This window comes from Quercus lobata, chromosome 10 (genome assembly GCF_001633185.2).
Source record: "Quercus lobata isolate SW786 chromosome 10, ValleyOak3.0 Primary Assembly, whole genome shotgun sequence".
NCBI lineage: Eukaryota > Viridiplantae > Streptophyta > Magnoliopsida > Fagales > Fagaceae > Quercus > Quercus lobata.
Window position 1 is genome coordinate 472,521 of NC_044913.1, and position 16,371 is coordinate 488,891.

The 16,371-nt window shown below is 34.2% G+C and overlaps 1 protein-coding gene across 1 annotated transcript; it reads right to left on the reverse strand.

Moving 5' to 3' along the window:
• Positions 1-7,144: 7,144 nt before the first annotated feature.
• LOC115963789 (protein BONZAI 1-like) lies at positions 7,145-14,785 on the reverse strand. Its single transcript, XM_031082956.1, has 16 exons — positions 14,437-14,785; positions 12,572-12,619; positions 11,856-12,004; positions 11,707-11,755; positions 11,123-11,179; positions 10,621-10,809; positions 10,389-10,523; positions 9,987-10,048; positions 9,801-9,903; positions 9,598-9,712; positions 8,811-8,887; positions 8,592-8,729; positions 8,333-8,497; positions 7,972-8,085; positions 7,761-7,857; positions 7,145-7,626 (listed from the first exon to the last, which is right to left on the reverse strand). Exons 1-16 carry the CDS (start codon positions 14,575-14,577, stop codon positions 7,529-7,531), a joined length of 1,737 nt encoding a protein of 578 aa, XP_030938816.1. The 5' UTR covers positions 14,578-14,785; the 3' UTR covers positions 7,145-7,528.
• Between the last annotated feature and the right edge of the window lie 1,586 nt (positions 14,786-16,371).

Below are 16,371 nucleotides of genomic sequence, written 5' to 3' on the forward strand. Positions count from 1 at the left end.
AATACAAATACGAGGTAGCCTTGGGACACAGCCGATGACGATTCAGTCCTCGACATAACCAAGATCTCACAAGAGGAAAGGGCAAAAATGGTATAGAAATAACTTTGGAAAAAATCTAAAAATATCTATGACATTTAGGAAAGGGTATGCTGGGAAATATGACGATCAGGGAAAGCTGCCCTTACTGCCATTCAATACTTTGCACCTGACAGAGCCATATTCTCCGGTTTTTACAACCACCCCCAACCACTTTGGGTATGGGTTGATGGGACAAGTATCAGTCTTGGAAAATCGAACCCCACACGTGGACGTTGGATAAGTAAGACAGGCTAGTATAAAAGGAAAAGGAAGCAATTCGGGGAGGAGGCTGGGAAAAATGGCCAAAAACCAGAGCCTCCCAGCCCGCCTCCAGGAGAAAGACTCCAGGGGCGAAGACAACTTAACCATGTATGGATATCACGTAAAACCCACCGCCTGGTGACCAAGGCCTAGCTTTTCAAACCCATGCTCTACAAATGATATTGTTTGGGCCTTTTCACGAGCGAGCCCAACACGGCTATGGTTCGTTGCGAATCGTGTCCTTACAGAGCCTTTATGTTATCACTTAAATAATATTTAACTATCCTTTTATATAATAATTTTTTTTAAATCCATTCTTTTTACTTTTTAATATTTTTTTTTTTTTGTTGAGAAAATGCTAAAGTTATAACAAATTTTACTACAAACCGGTGTTATAATGAATATGATAAATGACATGAGGCTTAGAAAAATACTAGAAATATTATAAAATTTATTACATGAGAACGACAAAGATATATCACCAATCACAAATATTCATTCAAAAATGCATTCAATAGTTTGTTGAAATTCATTTATCATATTCATTATCACATCAAATTATAAAAGTTATGGAGACTATCACGCACCCTTGGTGCAGTGATCACTTCACAAATATAAGTTCTTGTAAGGTGTGAGAGGCAATAATTGAGATTTAAGTCTCTAAAAGAGAATTTCGCACACATATATACTTAGATTAGACTAGAGTAGAATTTTTATTTTGTATAAAAATAATTAAATAAATAAAAGTTATGTAGTAAAATTTATAGTATTTTAACATTTTCCTATTTGAATTAGTTGTGATTAGTAACACGTCTATTTGTAATACCTATTTATTTAAATTTGTCTTATCTCTATCTCTAATATTACTTAATTCTTTGAGCTTTCTTAATAATGAAAAAAAAATGTAAACTAAAATATTTTAATATCTCCCAAAAATATTTATATAAAAAAATAAAAAATAAAAAATTTGCCCCCACATTTGGGGCCTTCTCTAGTAAGAAGGCCCTAGGCAATGGCGTAATCGGCCTAAGGCCTAGGGCCGGCCCTGAGTTATGGCCTCCATGTCTATACATATATATTTTTGTCCCTCCTCTTGTTTGTTCGTTGGCTGTGGACACAAACATTAATTCGAAACCAGTGCTATGACTTCATGGCAATTTCACGCAATCAAGGTGTGGATGTGTTTCTTCTCAGAAAAAAAAGGTGTGGATGTGTTTCATCTATAATCACCCAAATTTAATTTTTCGTCATTGGTACTTTTTGATAATAAATGCCTCCACAACATCAATATCAATCGTGTCATTACTAGTGGAGAAAATATGGAGATATAAGTGAGTTTAAATGTAGATAGGTACCATGCATTGATCACTCCGCAGTTTTAGTCATAACAAGTGTGCACAAAGAAAATGGAGAGTACATTGTGACAATTCTCAAGGCCGCTATGTATACACAATAGCAGTAATTAGAACAAGAAAGTAAGAAGTATTTTCTTCTTTTTACACTTTCATGTTATATATTTCTTAATATAATTAAATATAAGAAACATCAAATTTGTCTTTAGCTTAAATTAATTCAAGTTTCAATTACATCAATGTTCACTCAATAATTTTTCATTATCTAGCTAGATCTACAATGAGTTTCTACTTACTTAATAATAATATTTTTAAATTAAAAAACAAAAACCATTCATGCTTGTGCAGTGTATCCAAGAGTTAAACCCTTTTGAATATATATTACTGTCAATTTCTTTAAAACATTCTCTCCTCTTCCCGTATGTGTGTGTTAAAAATACTTAGTATTCTCAAAAGAAAAAATAGTGGGTTAATCCGACATTAAAAAATAAGTGTGAGTTAAACTGTTCATGCTTGTGTAGTGTATCTAAGAATTAAGTCATTTTGAATATATACAATTGTCAATTTCTTTAAGACATTCTCTCCTCTTCCTGTGTGTGTGTTAAAAATATTTAGTATTCTCAAAAGAAAAAATAGTGGGTTAACCCACATTAGAAAATGAGTGTGAGTTAAAGAGGTTTAAAATTTGTGTTGTGTATCCAAGAGTTAGGCCATTTTGGATATACACCGCTGTCAGTTTCTTTAAAACCTTATCCTTTCTCCCAGTATGTGTGTTAAAAATATTTAGTATTCTCAAAAAAATCCATTCATGCAAACGCCCCAAGTAGTAATTTAGTGCAAGAAATCCACAAATTGATGGTTCTTTATTAAATTGTTTATATATTGGTTTTTATTGATTATCTATTTATTTTTAATCTTTTGCACATAATTGAGACATTTTTGCTATCTTTTAATATATCAAAATATATAGCACCCATTTTTTAATCGTGTGGACGGACTTTTATACTTTTAAGATGTTATAAATACAACTTACGGTTCCCATTACTTACTGAGGGCTCATCTAGTAAAACTTTCTTTTTTAGATAAAATCTAGTAAAAATTTCTATAAGGACTCAATTTGTGACGACCCCAAAATAGTATTGGGTTCGCATGCTAAGGGCCCAAACAATATAATTTGTAGAGCGTGGGTTTGAAAGGCTAGGCCTTGGTCACCGAACGGTGGTTAGTCGTGGTGTTCATACAGAATTAAACCATGTTCGCTCGAGGAGTCCTTCTCCTCGAGACGGTCTGGGAGGCTCTGGCTCTTGGTCTTTTTTTCCCAGCCACTTTTCTGGATTGCTTACTTCTCCTTTTATATTAGTCTGTACCCCTTATCCAACGTCCACGTGTAGGTTCGACTTTCCAGGACGGATACTTGTCCCATCAGCCCATACCCAAAGTGGTTTGGGGTGGTTGTAAAAGCTGAAAAGCATCGCTCTGTCTGGCGCAGAGTATTTAATTGCAGTAATGGCAGCCTTTCCTTTGTCCTTTGTCGCCATATTGTCCAGGGGTCCTTTCTTTATCAATGCGGATGTGTTCGGTCTTTCCCAAAACTGTTCCTATACCATTCTTGCCCTTTCTTTTAGAAGGGCCTTGGGGATGCCGAGGACAGAGTCATCCTCAGCTATGTCTCAAGGCTACTTGAACTTTTATTGTATGTCCTCGGCTATATCCCACCTCGGCTCGGGCCTTGGGCCCTAAGGTAAAATGGGCCAGGGTCACCGTTTCTTTGGCCCCACAATTTCTAATAGTGAAAATTGATGCAATTAAAATTTCTAAGGTTTAATTTAAAACCAGGATGAAACTTTGGAATATATATGGTCTAATTGGAAGATAAAGTCTCTGATGATTAAATAAGAGATCTATAGTTCAATTTTTGCTTACACCAAAAATCGATCGGTATCTTAGTCTGAAAATAAAGAGTTATCATCAAGAGTGAACGCCATATGTTGAAACTCTTTCTCTATAAAAAAAAAAATTGGAATTATGTAATATGTAGGATAGACTCCTTTTTACACATAGACATAAATTTTCTTACAATAAAATTATGGTATTTTACTGTTTTTGTACTTACTAAATGTATATTTTATTCTTCAATGGTTAAAAAAAAGTAAAAATAGGAAAAAAAATTCCTTTTACATCCACTATTTTACACATATATTTAAAATTGATGCAAAAGTTTATACATTTTAAAAAGTGAATAAAATGTCCACATCTAACACAAGAAAGTAGATATGCATGAGAAAATGAATGTAGTAAATGTGAGAGTATTATTTTCCTCAAAAAAAAAAAAAAACTATTAACAACAAAACATCTTATAGGATTGACTCAAAATAGTTTGAGGTCTAAGGCAATTTATATAAGTAAGGCCTTTTATAACTAAATATTAATTAAATAAATTTATTTAATACTTATCAAGTCGAGGTTAATTTGAAGAATCAAATATATAATTTGGTGAATTAGTTCTAAGGTTAATTTTATATAAAGATTGAAATATCATGTTTCAAGGATAAAATATAACAAAAAGAATTGAAAATTTATTTCTTAATTTTTGAAAATAGAAGGTTTATTTTATCTTAAATAAGATGATATATTGTAAAGTAATGTTGTAGTTTAATTTTCAATCTTGATTATGCATGGTGTTCAGAAAGAGAGAGATCGATTATTTAATGTGTGGCCATGTGAGAGGGGTAATTATTGGATACTCACAGAGTATCATAAATGTATATTCATCCATCTTACATAATTGTGGGTTTCATTAATTAAATTTATAGTGGAACTCACAATTCATGTGAGGGGGGAGTACGCATTTATTGTATTCCTGGAGTATTCAATAATTTTCTAGCAAGATTTAGGTATAGTACTTATGTGTTGTTCTTCAGGTTCCCTTTTTAAGATTTTGCCATGTGGATTTTTTCTCATAGAATGGAAGTGTATCTTTTAGTTAGATAGTCACATAACTAAATCTTAAGAGAAGAACCTAAAGAATAACACCTAAGGTACTGTAACTAAATTTTGACCATAATTTTCCGTGTGAGAGATTAGATTTTGCTAATATTGACTATCTATCACGTAGAATCTTGGTTTACAACAATTTTTTTTTTCAAAACAGTTTTAAGGTTTGAATTGAGTTGAGTTTGTACTGGTTCAATATTTTCAAAATCTTTTTGGGGGATGAATACAACATCTATATATGGATTAATAGCAAACCACCAAAGTCGAATGGCAATCTCTCTCTCTCTCTCTCATATTAATTACTAAAAGAAGTGGTCCGGTCCATGCATCAATGCATGGATGATGGACCATTGGACCACCATAATTTGACATTTTTTTTTGGGTTAGTTAAGAAGTGGTCCGGTCCATGCATCAATGCATGCATCTATACTAAGTTCTTTCAATAGCTCAATAGGACAACGCAATAACTCATTGATGACATGACAGCATTGGGCTACCTGATCTTTTTCCTCATTTCAAATCCTAAATTCCTAATATCTACGTTTCTCTTAATAAACTAGCTAGCCCATCTACTTGAATATGCTTTGGATGTGCCACCGTATCTTTTACAAATGGACAGATAAAATATATGCATCTAAGACCGTGAGTCAAGTATGGAGGCAATCAAACAAACTACTACCTAGTCTAAATAATCATAAGTAAACAACTATTGTTGTTGTTACGTAGTGATCAAATGTCCCATGAGATGAGCTTGCCTAGCTATATACCACTGTAGTAAACACCCTTTTTTTCTTTTAAATAATAAGCATTTAGTATGCCTTTGGGACAAGCTGAAAATTTCAACTTATTTACAATTTTAACTTATTTTTGCTACTATTCATAGGCCTCACTGCACTTTTTGGTACTATTTATGGGTCTCACTGTACTATTTAACTAACTTTTACCTTTATTTATAATATTTTAAACAAAAAATTTTCAATTTCAGCTAAATAAACTGTTTTCAAATGGACACTTAGACCGAGAATGGAACTATTAGACATTTCTATGTTGTCCAATAAGCTCATTCTTTAGATGGGCCTTAACAACTTCCTCTAATCGCAGGTAGGCCCAGCATTTCACACCCATCCAACAAAATGATAATTTGCACAAGTTTTATTATTATTATTTTTCCTTAAAAGGTTTAGAAAAAATAACAAAATATCACAACATTTTCATAACTTTTTTTTTTTTTGACATAACTCTTATTTTGAGTTGTAGTGGAAGTTGACACTTCAGTTTCTTGAATATATATGAAAAAAAAAAAAGAGAGTTGCTTGGTTTTTTTTTTTTACAAAACAACTGTAAAAGATTAAACGACATAACTCTAAATGTATGTTGTAAATTGTTTTTTATTCTAATGGTTTGTTTTGTATTTTTTTTCAAAATTTTTAACTTATATTGTGAAAAATGTGAGATTTTGTTGTGCAAGGGGAACAAATCGTTTTCAATAGAAAGCTAATCAAAGTTGCATCTCAGAGGTTTGCAAATCCAAATCAGTAAGTTCCTCTCTCGAGGTTTGCACCAGATTTCATGCTAATTCAATCTTGTAGGCACAAGGCAACACGAAATTACGGATTGACTTTAGCTCTGGTGAGACAAGTTTAGCATTGATTTTGGGGGTTAATAGCTGCAAAGACCTGTTCACTTTTCAAATTCAAATTCATCTGTCTTTTAGTGATCACACTTTCAAATTTCACCGGCAAAATTCGCCAAATTTTGACCCATACAGATCGCATGAGCATAAATTGACAAATTTGTTCAAAGTCCTTTCACTCGGACCATCTTGGTTTGTACTTGATCCCTTTGTACATGTGCATGGATTTCATTAGTGCATCTTGATTTGTTTTCATACTCAGCTTCCAATTGGTCAAAATACCTTAGAACCACTACATATGCTAAGTGCTGTATTTTACATTCCACAATTAAATTTAGCTACAAAGCTTATTAGCCAATGCAGTACAACCATGACTTAATGAATACTAATCAATGCACAACCTTGTGTATATGTTTAAGTTGTTGAGTCATTGGCTAATTGAAAGAGAGAAAAGAAATACATAAGCAAGATTTTAACTCTTATTTATTAGGTTACAGTGAACCTAATGTAGGGCTAATATAATAACTAGCTCCAAGCATACCCTAACCTAACCATAGACTAATCTAGTAATCTACAGTTCATATTGCCTGTTTTACAGGTACGTCGACTTATAATAAGTTTGGGCCTCCTAGGTCACAATATCTCTTAACAGAATAATTACATGAAAACTTCCAAGGCCAAGGGCCCCCATGGAACACAGCTTCACACCCTTGCGGACAAGCTGGCTCCTGCAGAACCTTAGGCCTAAATAATGTAGAAATTCAAGGTATCACATTTCAACCCAAAAGACAAAAAATGTAATGCAAGTTGGAAACTTGAGAGAAGATTGGAGAGTCCATTCTAAAAACATTCTTCACATTATTATCCAGTTCAAATGATACAAATGTTGTTTAACCCCACATCTTTTTCATTTAGGGCCTTGGTGTTGGTTCCAACACACTAAAAGGAATTGCTTTGAGCACGCACTTAAGCCAGTAGTCCATGAAAAACTTTACTGGAGCCCAAGATAACCAAGGAACGTGAAGCCGTGAACCCTCAGTAGCTAATTGACAAAGGGGCTTGTATGGAATCACGATGACGCGCTATAATATTACCCTTTCTTAGCAATATGAATGATGCCACTCACGACAAACCTCAAAAAAATATGGTGGCCTGAACGAAGGTGAACCACTTATGGAAAATCAAATTTCATTATGTACTATTCTTTACATTATGAAGAAAGTGGTTGGATATCTCTGGTCCGCATGTAGGTTAAAAATTGCGTTGGTAATTCAGAAAGAAGTGCTTGAACAACAGAAATCTCTCCACCTGCAGGTGCAAGGCAAAGTTTCATTTTGAGGATAAGAAAATTAAAACCGCAAGTCACTACTTAGAAAGTATTCATAAAATTTCAATTAGTTAAGTCAGCATGGGAATCAAATATAATAAGCAGATTGACTTACTCTGTACATCTCGGAACGGAACAAACTGGACTATATCACGCGAAGCAACACGTCCCGTTGAACTTTCAAGTCTCTCTCCCTTGTCTGCATCTAAAATCTGTACAAAAATGTAAGATGAGATAATTAATTATGCTGAATAATTGAACCTCTAGTCCTGTACCAAATATTTCAAGACAATCAACCAACAAAAAGAAATGTGTTGAATAAATACCTCCATTTCTTTGAAGTCAGCTCCTCCAACTCCAACAATTAGGATTGACAATGGCAGGTCAGATGCTTTCACAAGGGCATCTTTGGTTTCTTGGAGATCTGTCACTACTCCATCCTAAGAACAGCAGTGGGAACTCAACAAAAGGGGGATATTTAATATTGAAAGCACATATGAGTATTGATCGTGTAAAACAAATTTTTTAATTCTGCAACATGGAAAAGGAAGTGCAGAACAAGCCACTTAAGAAAAGGTTCCAAGTTCAAGTATTATTCGTGTTAAATAAAATCACACACACACATATAGAACCTTCATAAGCGAACATGAAAAAATTCATCCAAAGATCCCAATGATTTACTCTTACCGTGATTATTAACAACACAAAGTATTTGCGTCCACCATTTGCAAGAGACTGGCTAGCAATAAGTGCAGCATTGCTAATAACAGGTCCAAAAAGAGTTGGCCCTGCAAGAGAAACGTTAAGGAGGGCACTTGTATATGCCATCATAATTCCTTGGATTCCTTCAACCTGAGAGAAATGGGCTTACATATGCTTAATATAAAGGCTTCTAAACAAAAATATCACATAATGAAAGCAAGAATAGATTTTGCAACCATTCTACCTCACAGTAATGACTGCTTCCATTCAAGTTGAAACAATGAGAGACTGGACCGTCGATTGGCCGTGCTCCAAATCCCCATGCAGGAAACCGCTTGTCTGAGTCATAAAACTGCAACACCTCTCCAACCTCAATGATTGCCTGAAAAGCAATGGGCACCATCAGATGGGTATATCCAAAAAGAAGTTCAAGAAATTGCTGTAGAAAGGACCAATTTCTCACTCTTTGGTATGCATTTGGCCGTCCTGAAGGATCAATATAATGCAAGGAATCGGGAAGGCGTGGATTTCCATTTGAAGCTAATAGGAAAGAATGACACTTCAGTATATAATAAGATATTGCAGTAACTATAACCAATACATGTAATGATTTAAAAGTAAACATTCTCTTCTTCTTTTTTTTCTTTTTTTCTTTTTTCTAAAAGAAAAAAAGAAGAAAAAAAAGAGATCAAAATTAATTTTCCAAGAAAGAAGATATGAATTCAGAAGCAACTAGAAGCAACAATGAGTATGGCAAAAGTTCATAAAACTAAACTGCTCTCTTGACAATCACAATTCTATCATATTACAAAACCATGAATGACCCAGAGATATCTTTGACTTATGAAGAAACTCAAATTCTATCGACTACAATATACCTTATAAATAAGCAATCCAATAGGGACTAGAAGAAAGGTCAGGAGAATGGGATGGATAAAGTGAACCAATACTTAGGAAGAGGTACTTCAATAACAATGCCAAGTGTTCATAAATACTAAAAGCACAATTATGTCCCAAGGTAGGATATAGTGTTGCGAAATCAGGAAACAAAATGCCAATAGAGTGCAGTTGAAACAAGGATGTTAAAATGAATAAAAAACCAGACAGTAACAGGTATCAGTAAATGATATAAATGAATGTGTTATGCTAAAAATATTTGCATTCACTCTTAATTTTTATAGAGAATAACATTCGGACTGCAAATAGAAATTTTCAGGTACAGTAAACAAGTTGATTGCATAAATGAATACCAGTGAAATCAATTGCCACCATGAAATTCAGTTCACACCCCCCAGCCAAGTAATCTAAGAAAGTGTGTTCGACACTCTGGGAAAACTTCTCAACAAATAGCTGACTCTTCAGTATCTGCATGATATTTAGAGACCTTCAAACTAAAGGCAAAGAATTTTATACAATTCAAAATGCGAAGTATACTTGATACACATAAAAGGACCTTGTTGTGGTAATCATGCCCAACTAAAGTCGGTAAAAATAAATTTTCGCCTTGCCCACTAGAATGAAGCTTTTCCAAATCTGCCAATGATTTGTGAATTTTTCTGATGATACAACAACAAGCTTTGTCATTATGCTGGTCTATAGAGATGAGGAGATAATGAAGACAGGCAAGATTACAATTTACCCAATCAAATCATGTTTTCCATTGCTATTGAAGTTAAAGCACTCTATTACCAGTGGACTGTCCTGCAGATTAATTTTGAAAAATAAAAATGAGAAAACTAGCAATGAACAGACAAGGACATGAAGCATCTTACAGGAAAAATTCCAAAATCCATATCTAACAACATCTACATAGGTTTGGCAGATGGTTGCCAATCTGGAGCACTGAGACAACTAATATTGTCCAATTAGGTCATTGTGCCCATCAAGCTCTAATAAGCAACCAAAACTTGGAGCATCCATCTATTAATAAACTCAGTATGCCTAGGATTTTTTTTTGGGGGGGTAGTATGCTGACAGCAAAGGACACCAGATTTCTAGTAGTGGATGCAGACTATAGTACTGAAGGTAAACTTTCTTATACCTTGCTTCCAACTTGTTGAATATTCAAAAATACTCGCTTCCATGTTGGCTTGAGGTCATTCTTGATTACTTCTGTTTTGCAAACTGGAATTGGGGTCCCATTCTCCACTTCTTTCGATATTATTAAAAAGGGGTCCTGCAAGATAAATCAGCACATGGACAGATGGGGTAACTAGGGTACCTCTTTAAATCTAAGAATATAGAAAGAGAATTAAGAACTTAGCAGCCCATACACTTTTTGAGAAGAGATCTTTATATTCCAAATCAGAACACCTTAATATCATCTCTGTTGTGGTTTTGGAGCTAACAGATTCCTCAGCATGCACAGTAAGCTTTCCAAGGTTTCTTGGACGGGTTGATCTGGTAGATTCTTCTCTATGTACAAGATCTAAGGTCAGCGACCTGTTTGATTTAGTGACTATCTGCACAGAGCGACACAAGAATGTTGAGGGTTTAATATATTGGAATTCTGACTTTCAGTAAATGTAATGAACTTCATGGTTTGGGTGAAGGCCAGTTAAAAATATCAAAGATAAAAAAAATGTACAAGCAGAAGGGAATGTGAAAGGGCAAAAAAATAAAAAGAGAGACCAAGAAAGGCACACACAATATGTGTTTTCATCAAATCAGGTATCTAGTTTTCAACATGTGATGAGGGCTGCTCTCTCTAAAGAATATTATCATGGGGGTTCTTATTGTTCAATGACTATAAGAGTGACAGTAAGTATGATATACCTCAGACAATGCACAAGTTGCCTCACCAAGAAATTGCTGCTCATCCAGCTTAAGCATCTGCACAAGTTAAATTGTCCCTTATGAACTGATTTTTTAGGCTTGCATGCACTTGAATGAGAGTAGTAAATGTGCCTTGTGAGCATTCTGCTCAAAACATTGAGATCCTATTTATGACATCAATATAACAAAAACATAAAAATATAAATCTAGCAAATAAATAAGCAACAAATTCTTATATATACCCTTCGGGCCTACGTAAAGCTGAAAATAGAGAGAGAGAGAGAGAGAGAGAGAGAAAAAAAGAAAGGAAAATAACTCAACTAGCAAATGTGATGCATCCATGGAAGATTAATTTTCACTACTTTAATCATTCACTTTAGATTGGTGCTCAAGCTGATCAGGTTCAGTTCACTATTTTGTTACACACAATTTATCAAAAACAAAAATAACTATCTACTCAACTTGTTGTTAGGTTAAAAAGATGATAAATTCAATGATGAAACCACAATCAGAACCATTCTTGCACCAAAAATAAAACATTAAGAAAAGAAGAAGAAGACCAGAGATATCATCAAGATATGTACCTTTACTTCTACATTGTGAAACTGAGTGTCAACATCATACATGTGAAACCTGTCACAAACAGCAATTTCAAAGAATATTTTATGGTGAAAAGAGTAACATGCACATCTCATAGATATATATATATATATATATATAGCATTAAACTTACACTAAAGTCTGCACAATCTCAAAATGATAAGTGATTGTATGTTTTGCGATCCATGTGGGATTTAGTGAATTTAAAATTACTTCAGTGCGGCCAAGTTCTTCAAGTACTCCATCTCTTCTTTTTGTATAAACAACCAACATGGGGTCACTCTGTAGAACACAAACTTTATAAATAACAGGATAAATCTTCAGCAACAACAGTAAGATTTCCACAACGGAAAAATGGAGCATGATAGCACAGTAAAGAGAAGGCTTATTAATCATCAGAAGCATGACATCTAGAACCACAGTTTTTGACAATGTAGCGAGAAAAAAAAATTGATCATGAAAACATCGTCATTAAGAGAGAGAGTATACAGAACAATCTTTTAAAAATTAAAGGTACTTCTTAATCTGTCAAAACCCACACCAAATGCATTCTGATTCTCTAATATGCATATTTCTTTTGTCAAATAATATTTGATTATTTGTTTATAGTACTTTCTCAATCAACTAGGGTAATGCCATAGTTGACATAGTATGTTGCTAAGTTAATTAGCTTATCACTAAGAAACTTGTCCGCAATTAGAATTTTGACCCATGGTGGTGTAATTAAACAAATGAATGCATCTAACTTCATCTCGCAGAAGAGAACTAACCTTCAAGAGTACATTAACAAATAAAGCAACAGGACTTGTTTAAGTAAATATATCTACTTTAAAAAGTAAAGCAACAAACCTTGGAGAGCACATCTCGATCACGCAAGTCTGCAGCAGAATACGATAACTGCATTGGAATTGTATTCACAAAGAAAAGTCAATGATGGATGTGAAGAGTAAGCCTCCCCTTACCCCCCCTAAAATAAATAAATAAAAGACCAACAATGAAAATATGAGCATAATTTATTTATCCCAACGTGAACATATATTAGCCAAATTGGCCCAACACTAGCCAATTACACTCAAAATTTAGGTAGGCTCACTTTGTTTGTATAAAGCTTTTGTTGATGCTAAGCCTATGTTTGGTAACTACAAAAAAAGAATGCACTTTACGGTTTTCAAGGCTTAAGATTGCATTTTACATTTTCAGCTTGTTTGTTAACTCAAATTTGCAGTGGCCTCTTAAATACATTCTCCATAACCTCTACAAATTAATTAGAATGAGAACTTCTAAAAATCGTTATTCTCATTTTGCAACAAAATATATGGGCCTAAAATCATAGCACACAAAGCCACAACAGCTATTTAGGTAGCTCACTTCATTATTCTCATGTCTTCTTTCTTTCATTTTTTTTCCCCAACCATTCTACTTCTTATTTACCAAGAGGTTATGGCTGAGTGGTACCCCAACAAACTCCCAATCATAACAACCAGTTCCAAGCCCTGAGTTGCACCCTAAATGGCAATGGGAGAACAGTGCTGTTACTGCCACTAGCGTGAAAGTGGCGTGATATTCAGCTTCAAAATTTTCTTGTTCTCCTTTACTTTCCCTTACTTGATCAACAAGAACTTCAATTTGCAGACCTTCACAAATGGGCAACAAAGATGTATTTCATGTGGGCCCACCAACCCTAACTCAGCCGATGGTGCCACAACAAGTTCCTCTCCTCCGTCCTTGGCTGCTGACAGAACCACAGCTCCAACCCCAATTCGTAGTTTCTCTTTTTTCTTCTTTTACTTTTCTCCTTTTTTTTCATTTGGTGTTTTAATGATTATAAAAGTACTTGTCTGGATTAGCTTGCTTGAGCTAGTTTTGTAGCAAATATAGGGAATTTGGAATTGAATTTTGGATTTTTTTCAATAGAAATTGGAACTAGATTGGCTTAACATTTTTTTTTTCCTCCAAGGACAGTTGCTAAAGTGTGTTAGACAATTAAAGATTTTTTTGGATGCTGAGAAAGTTTGGGGGAAACATGCGGGTACTAGCTTGCTTGAGCTGGTTTTATTTTCCATGCATAAATAAGTGACAACATCTTTTAAAAATTATTTGATGATACTCATGTATGATAACTAAGCCCAATTTCAATCAGCACAGTAGCAACTGATACTTCTCAAAATAACATGAATTGCGAAAATTCAATTCAATATACTAGGAAAGATTCATTCTGTTTGGGCAATAGAGCTACTAAATTCAACCAAATTCATGTTTAGCCTACACATTTGAAGTCAAATCATGTTAATAACTTGAGAAGGAAATGATTCAATACTTTCATTCATCTCGATTAGCAATTAATGCCGAACAATTGGAATAATTTATTTTTTCAAGTTAAGTTAGAAAGAAAAATAGCATTAAGAAAAATTGTAAAATAAATGTCATTGGTGTCGTGTCACGTCTTAGCATCGCTTGTGCTTGTGCAGACATAGTCACTATATATCCAAATTCCACTAAAATGCCACTATTTTTTATGTTCAATCAAGCACGCAATTGAATTTTAGTAAAGCTAAAAAGAAAAAGAGCAATAAATGCAGTGAAATTGAAATAGGTAGCTAAGAAACAGTGTAAATCAAATTCAAAAGGCTAATATAATATAAGTAGTGGAACTGAATCTAGAAAAAGAGAGAGAGAAAGAGTAAATAGTAGAGTAAGTTGAAAAAGAAGGAGACCTCGATCTGAGAGAAGAGGCCGTGGTAGCCGCGAGACTTGAGGAATTTATCGATGGCTTCGTTTGGAGCATTGGGGTTGTGAGATGAGGCGCCGCCCACGGCTGCCCTTCCGCCGGCTTGGTCGGAGCAGCAGTTGCCCATATCCCAACAACCACCACCAAATTCCTCAGCTCAGCTCAGCTCAGCTCAGTAACAGCTTCAGCTCCAGATTCAGCTTATGAAATATAAAATGAAAGAAAGCAAATAATAATAAATCGTAACCTATTCCTATGGAGAACAATTTTAATTTTGAAGTTTAAGTTTTAACCCAGGACAGGAAGACTGACTCCTCCACAGACAACGGCATCTATTTATATATATATATATATAAAGATATATTGAAAAAAAATTGGAGGATAGTGACCGATGAGTTGAGTAGCTTTGTTCTTGTTTTGGCCCCCACTCTAGTACTAGTCTGGAAAAAGAAAAGATCACAAAACCGCGTTATTTTTTTTTGGGGGTTGTTAAGGTATCCTACTGTTTGGTCAAATATTTAGTAATAAATTATTGTTCGTAAAATATTTAGTAATTTATCACATTTTTTTAACTCAAGTTTGTCGTGTAATTCAAGTTCTTTGAAAAAATAGCCTTCAAATTTGTTGTGCTATTTTTTATGGAACTCGAGTTTCTGAAACTCGAATTATATTAAAAAATTTTGGCAGAAATTTTTCATGAAACTCGAGTTTGTAAAACTCTAAACTCGAGTTACGCAGTAAACTAGAGTTTCACAAACTCGAGTTTTAAAAAAGTGGTAGATTCCTAATTAAATACTCGGCCATTTTAGCCGATTCTTAAGTACTGTTATTATTTTATTTTATATAAATAAAATAAATAAATAAATAAAAACAGAATTCTTCAATTAAAAGATGGGGATGGCAATATTATTGACAATCTTAATGAGATTGAAAACATTCTTCACTCCCACTTTGAGTCAAATTATGAAGATTGTAGTTCTAGAAGTGTGGATAACATTCTAGAGGAGCTCCAAACTCTCAACATCCCTACTTTAATAGATGAGCAAAACTTATCTCTCAACATACCAATATCAGACTTTGAAATTGAATGTGCTGTATTTCAAATAGGAGCCCATAAAGCACCAGGTCCTGATGGTATTCCTGCTTTCTTTTTCCATGCTTTCTGGGACATTATGAAAAAGGATGTTACAAGAGCTGTCCAAGCTTTCTTCCACTTAAGTTCCTTATTTAAACCTCTAAACCACTCCTACATTGTTCTTATCCCCAAAAAACCCTTCCCTAATGAAGTTTCTCACTTCAGACTTATTAGCCTATGTAATGTGATCTATAAGGTGATATCCAAAGTGATGGTTAATAGGTTGAAACCTGTAATGGATAGTTTGATAACTCCATTCCAGAATGCATTTATACAGGGGAGAAACATTTCTGATAACATTCTTTTGGCTCATGAGATGATGAACACCCTTAAGAAAAAGAAAGGAAAGAAATTCTCTTTTGGAGCTCTAAAAATAGACATGTCCAAAACTTATGACAGAGTCAACTGGAATTTCTTGAAAGCTGTCCTAACAGCCATGAAGTTTGATCCCAAATGGATTAGATGGGTTATGGAATGTGTTTCTTCTGTGTCATACACTCTTCTAGTCAATGGGAGTTTAACTTCAACCTTTCATCCAACACAGGGCCTAAGGCCGGGAGATCCTTTAACTCCTTATCTCTTTCTTTTGTGTGCTAACATTCTCTCTATTTCTTTGCTATAGGCTGAATACTCTAATAAGATCAAAGGAGTGAAAGTAGGAAGGAGTGGTATTTCTTTCACTCATCTCTTTTTTGCAGATGACTCTCTTCTTTTCTTCAAGAATGACAGGAACTCCCTAGGTAATATCCAATCCATCCTAAGCTGGTTCTGCTCTATCTCAGGCCA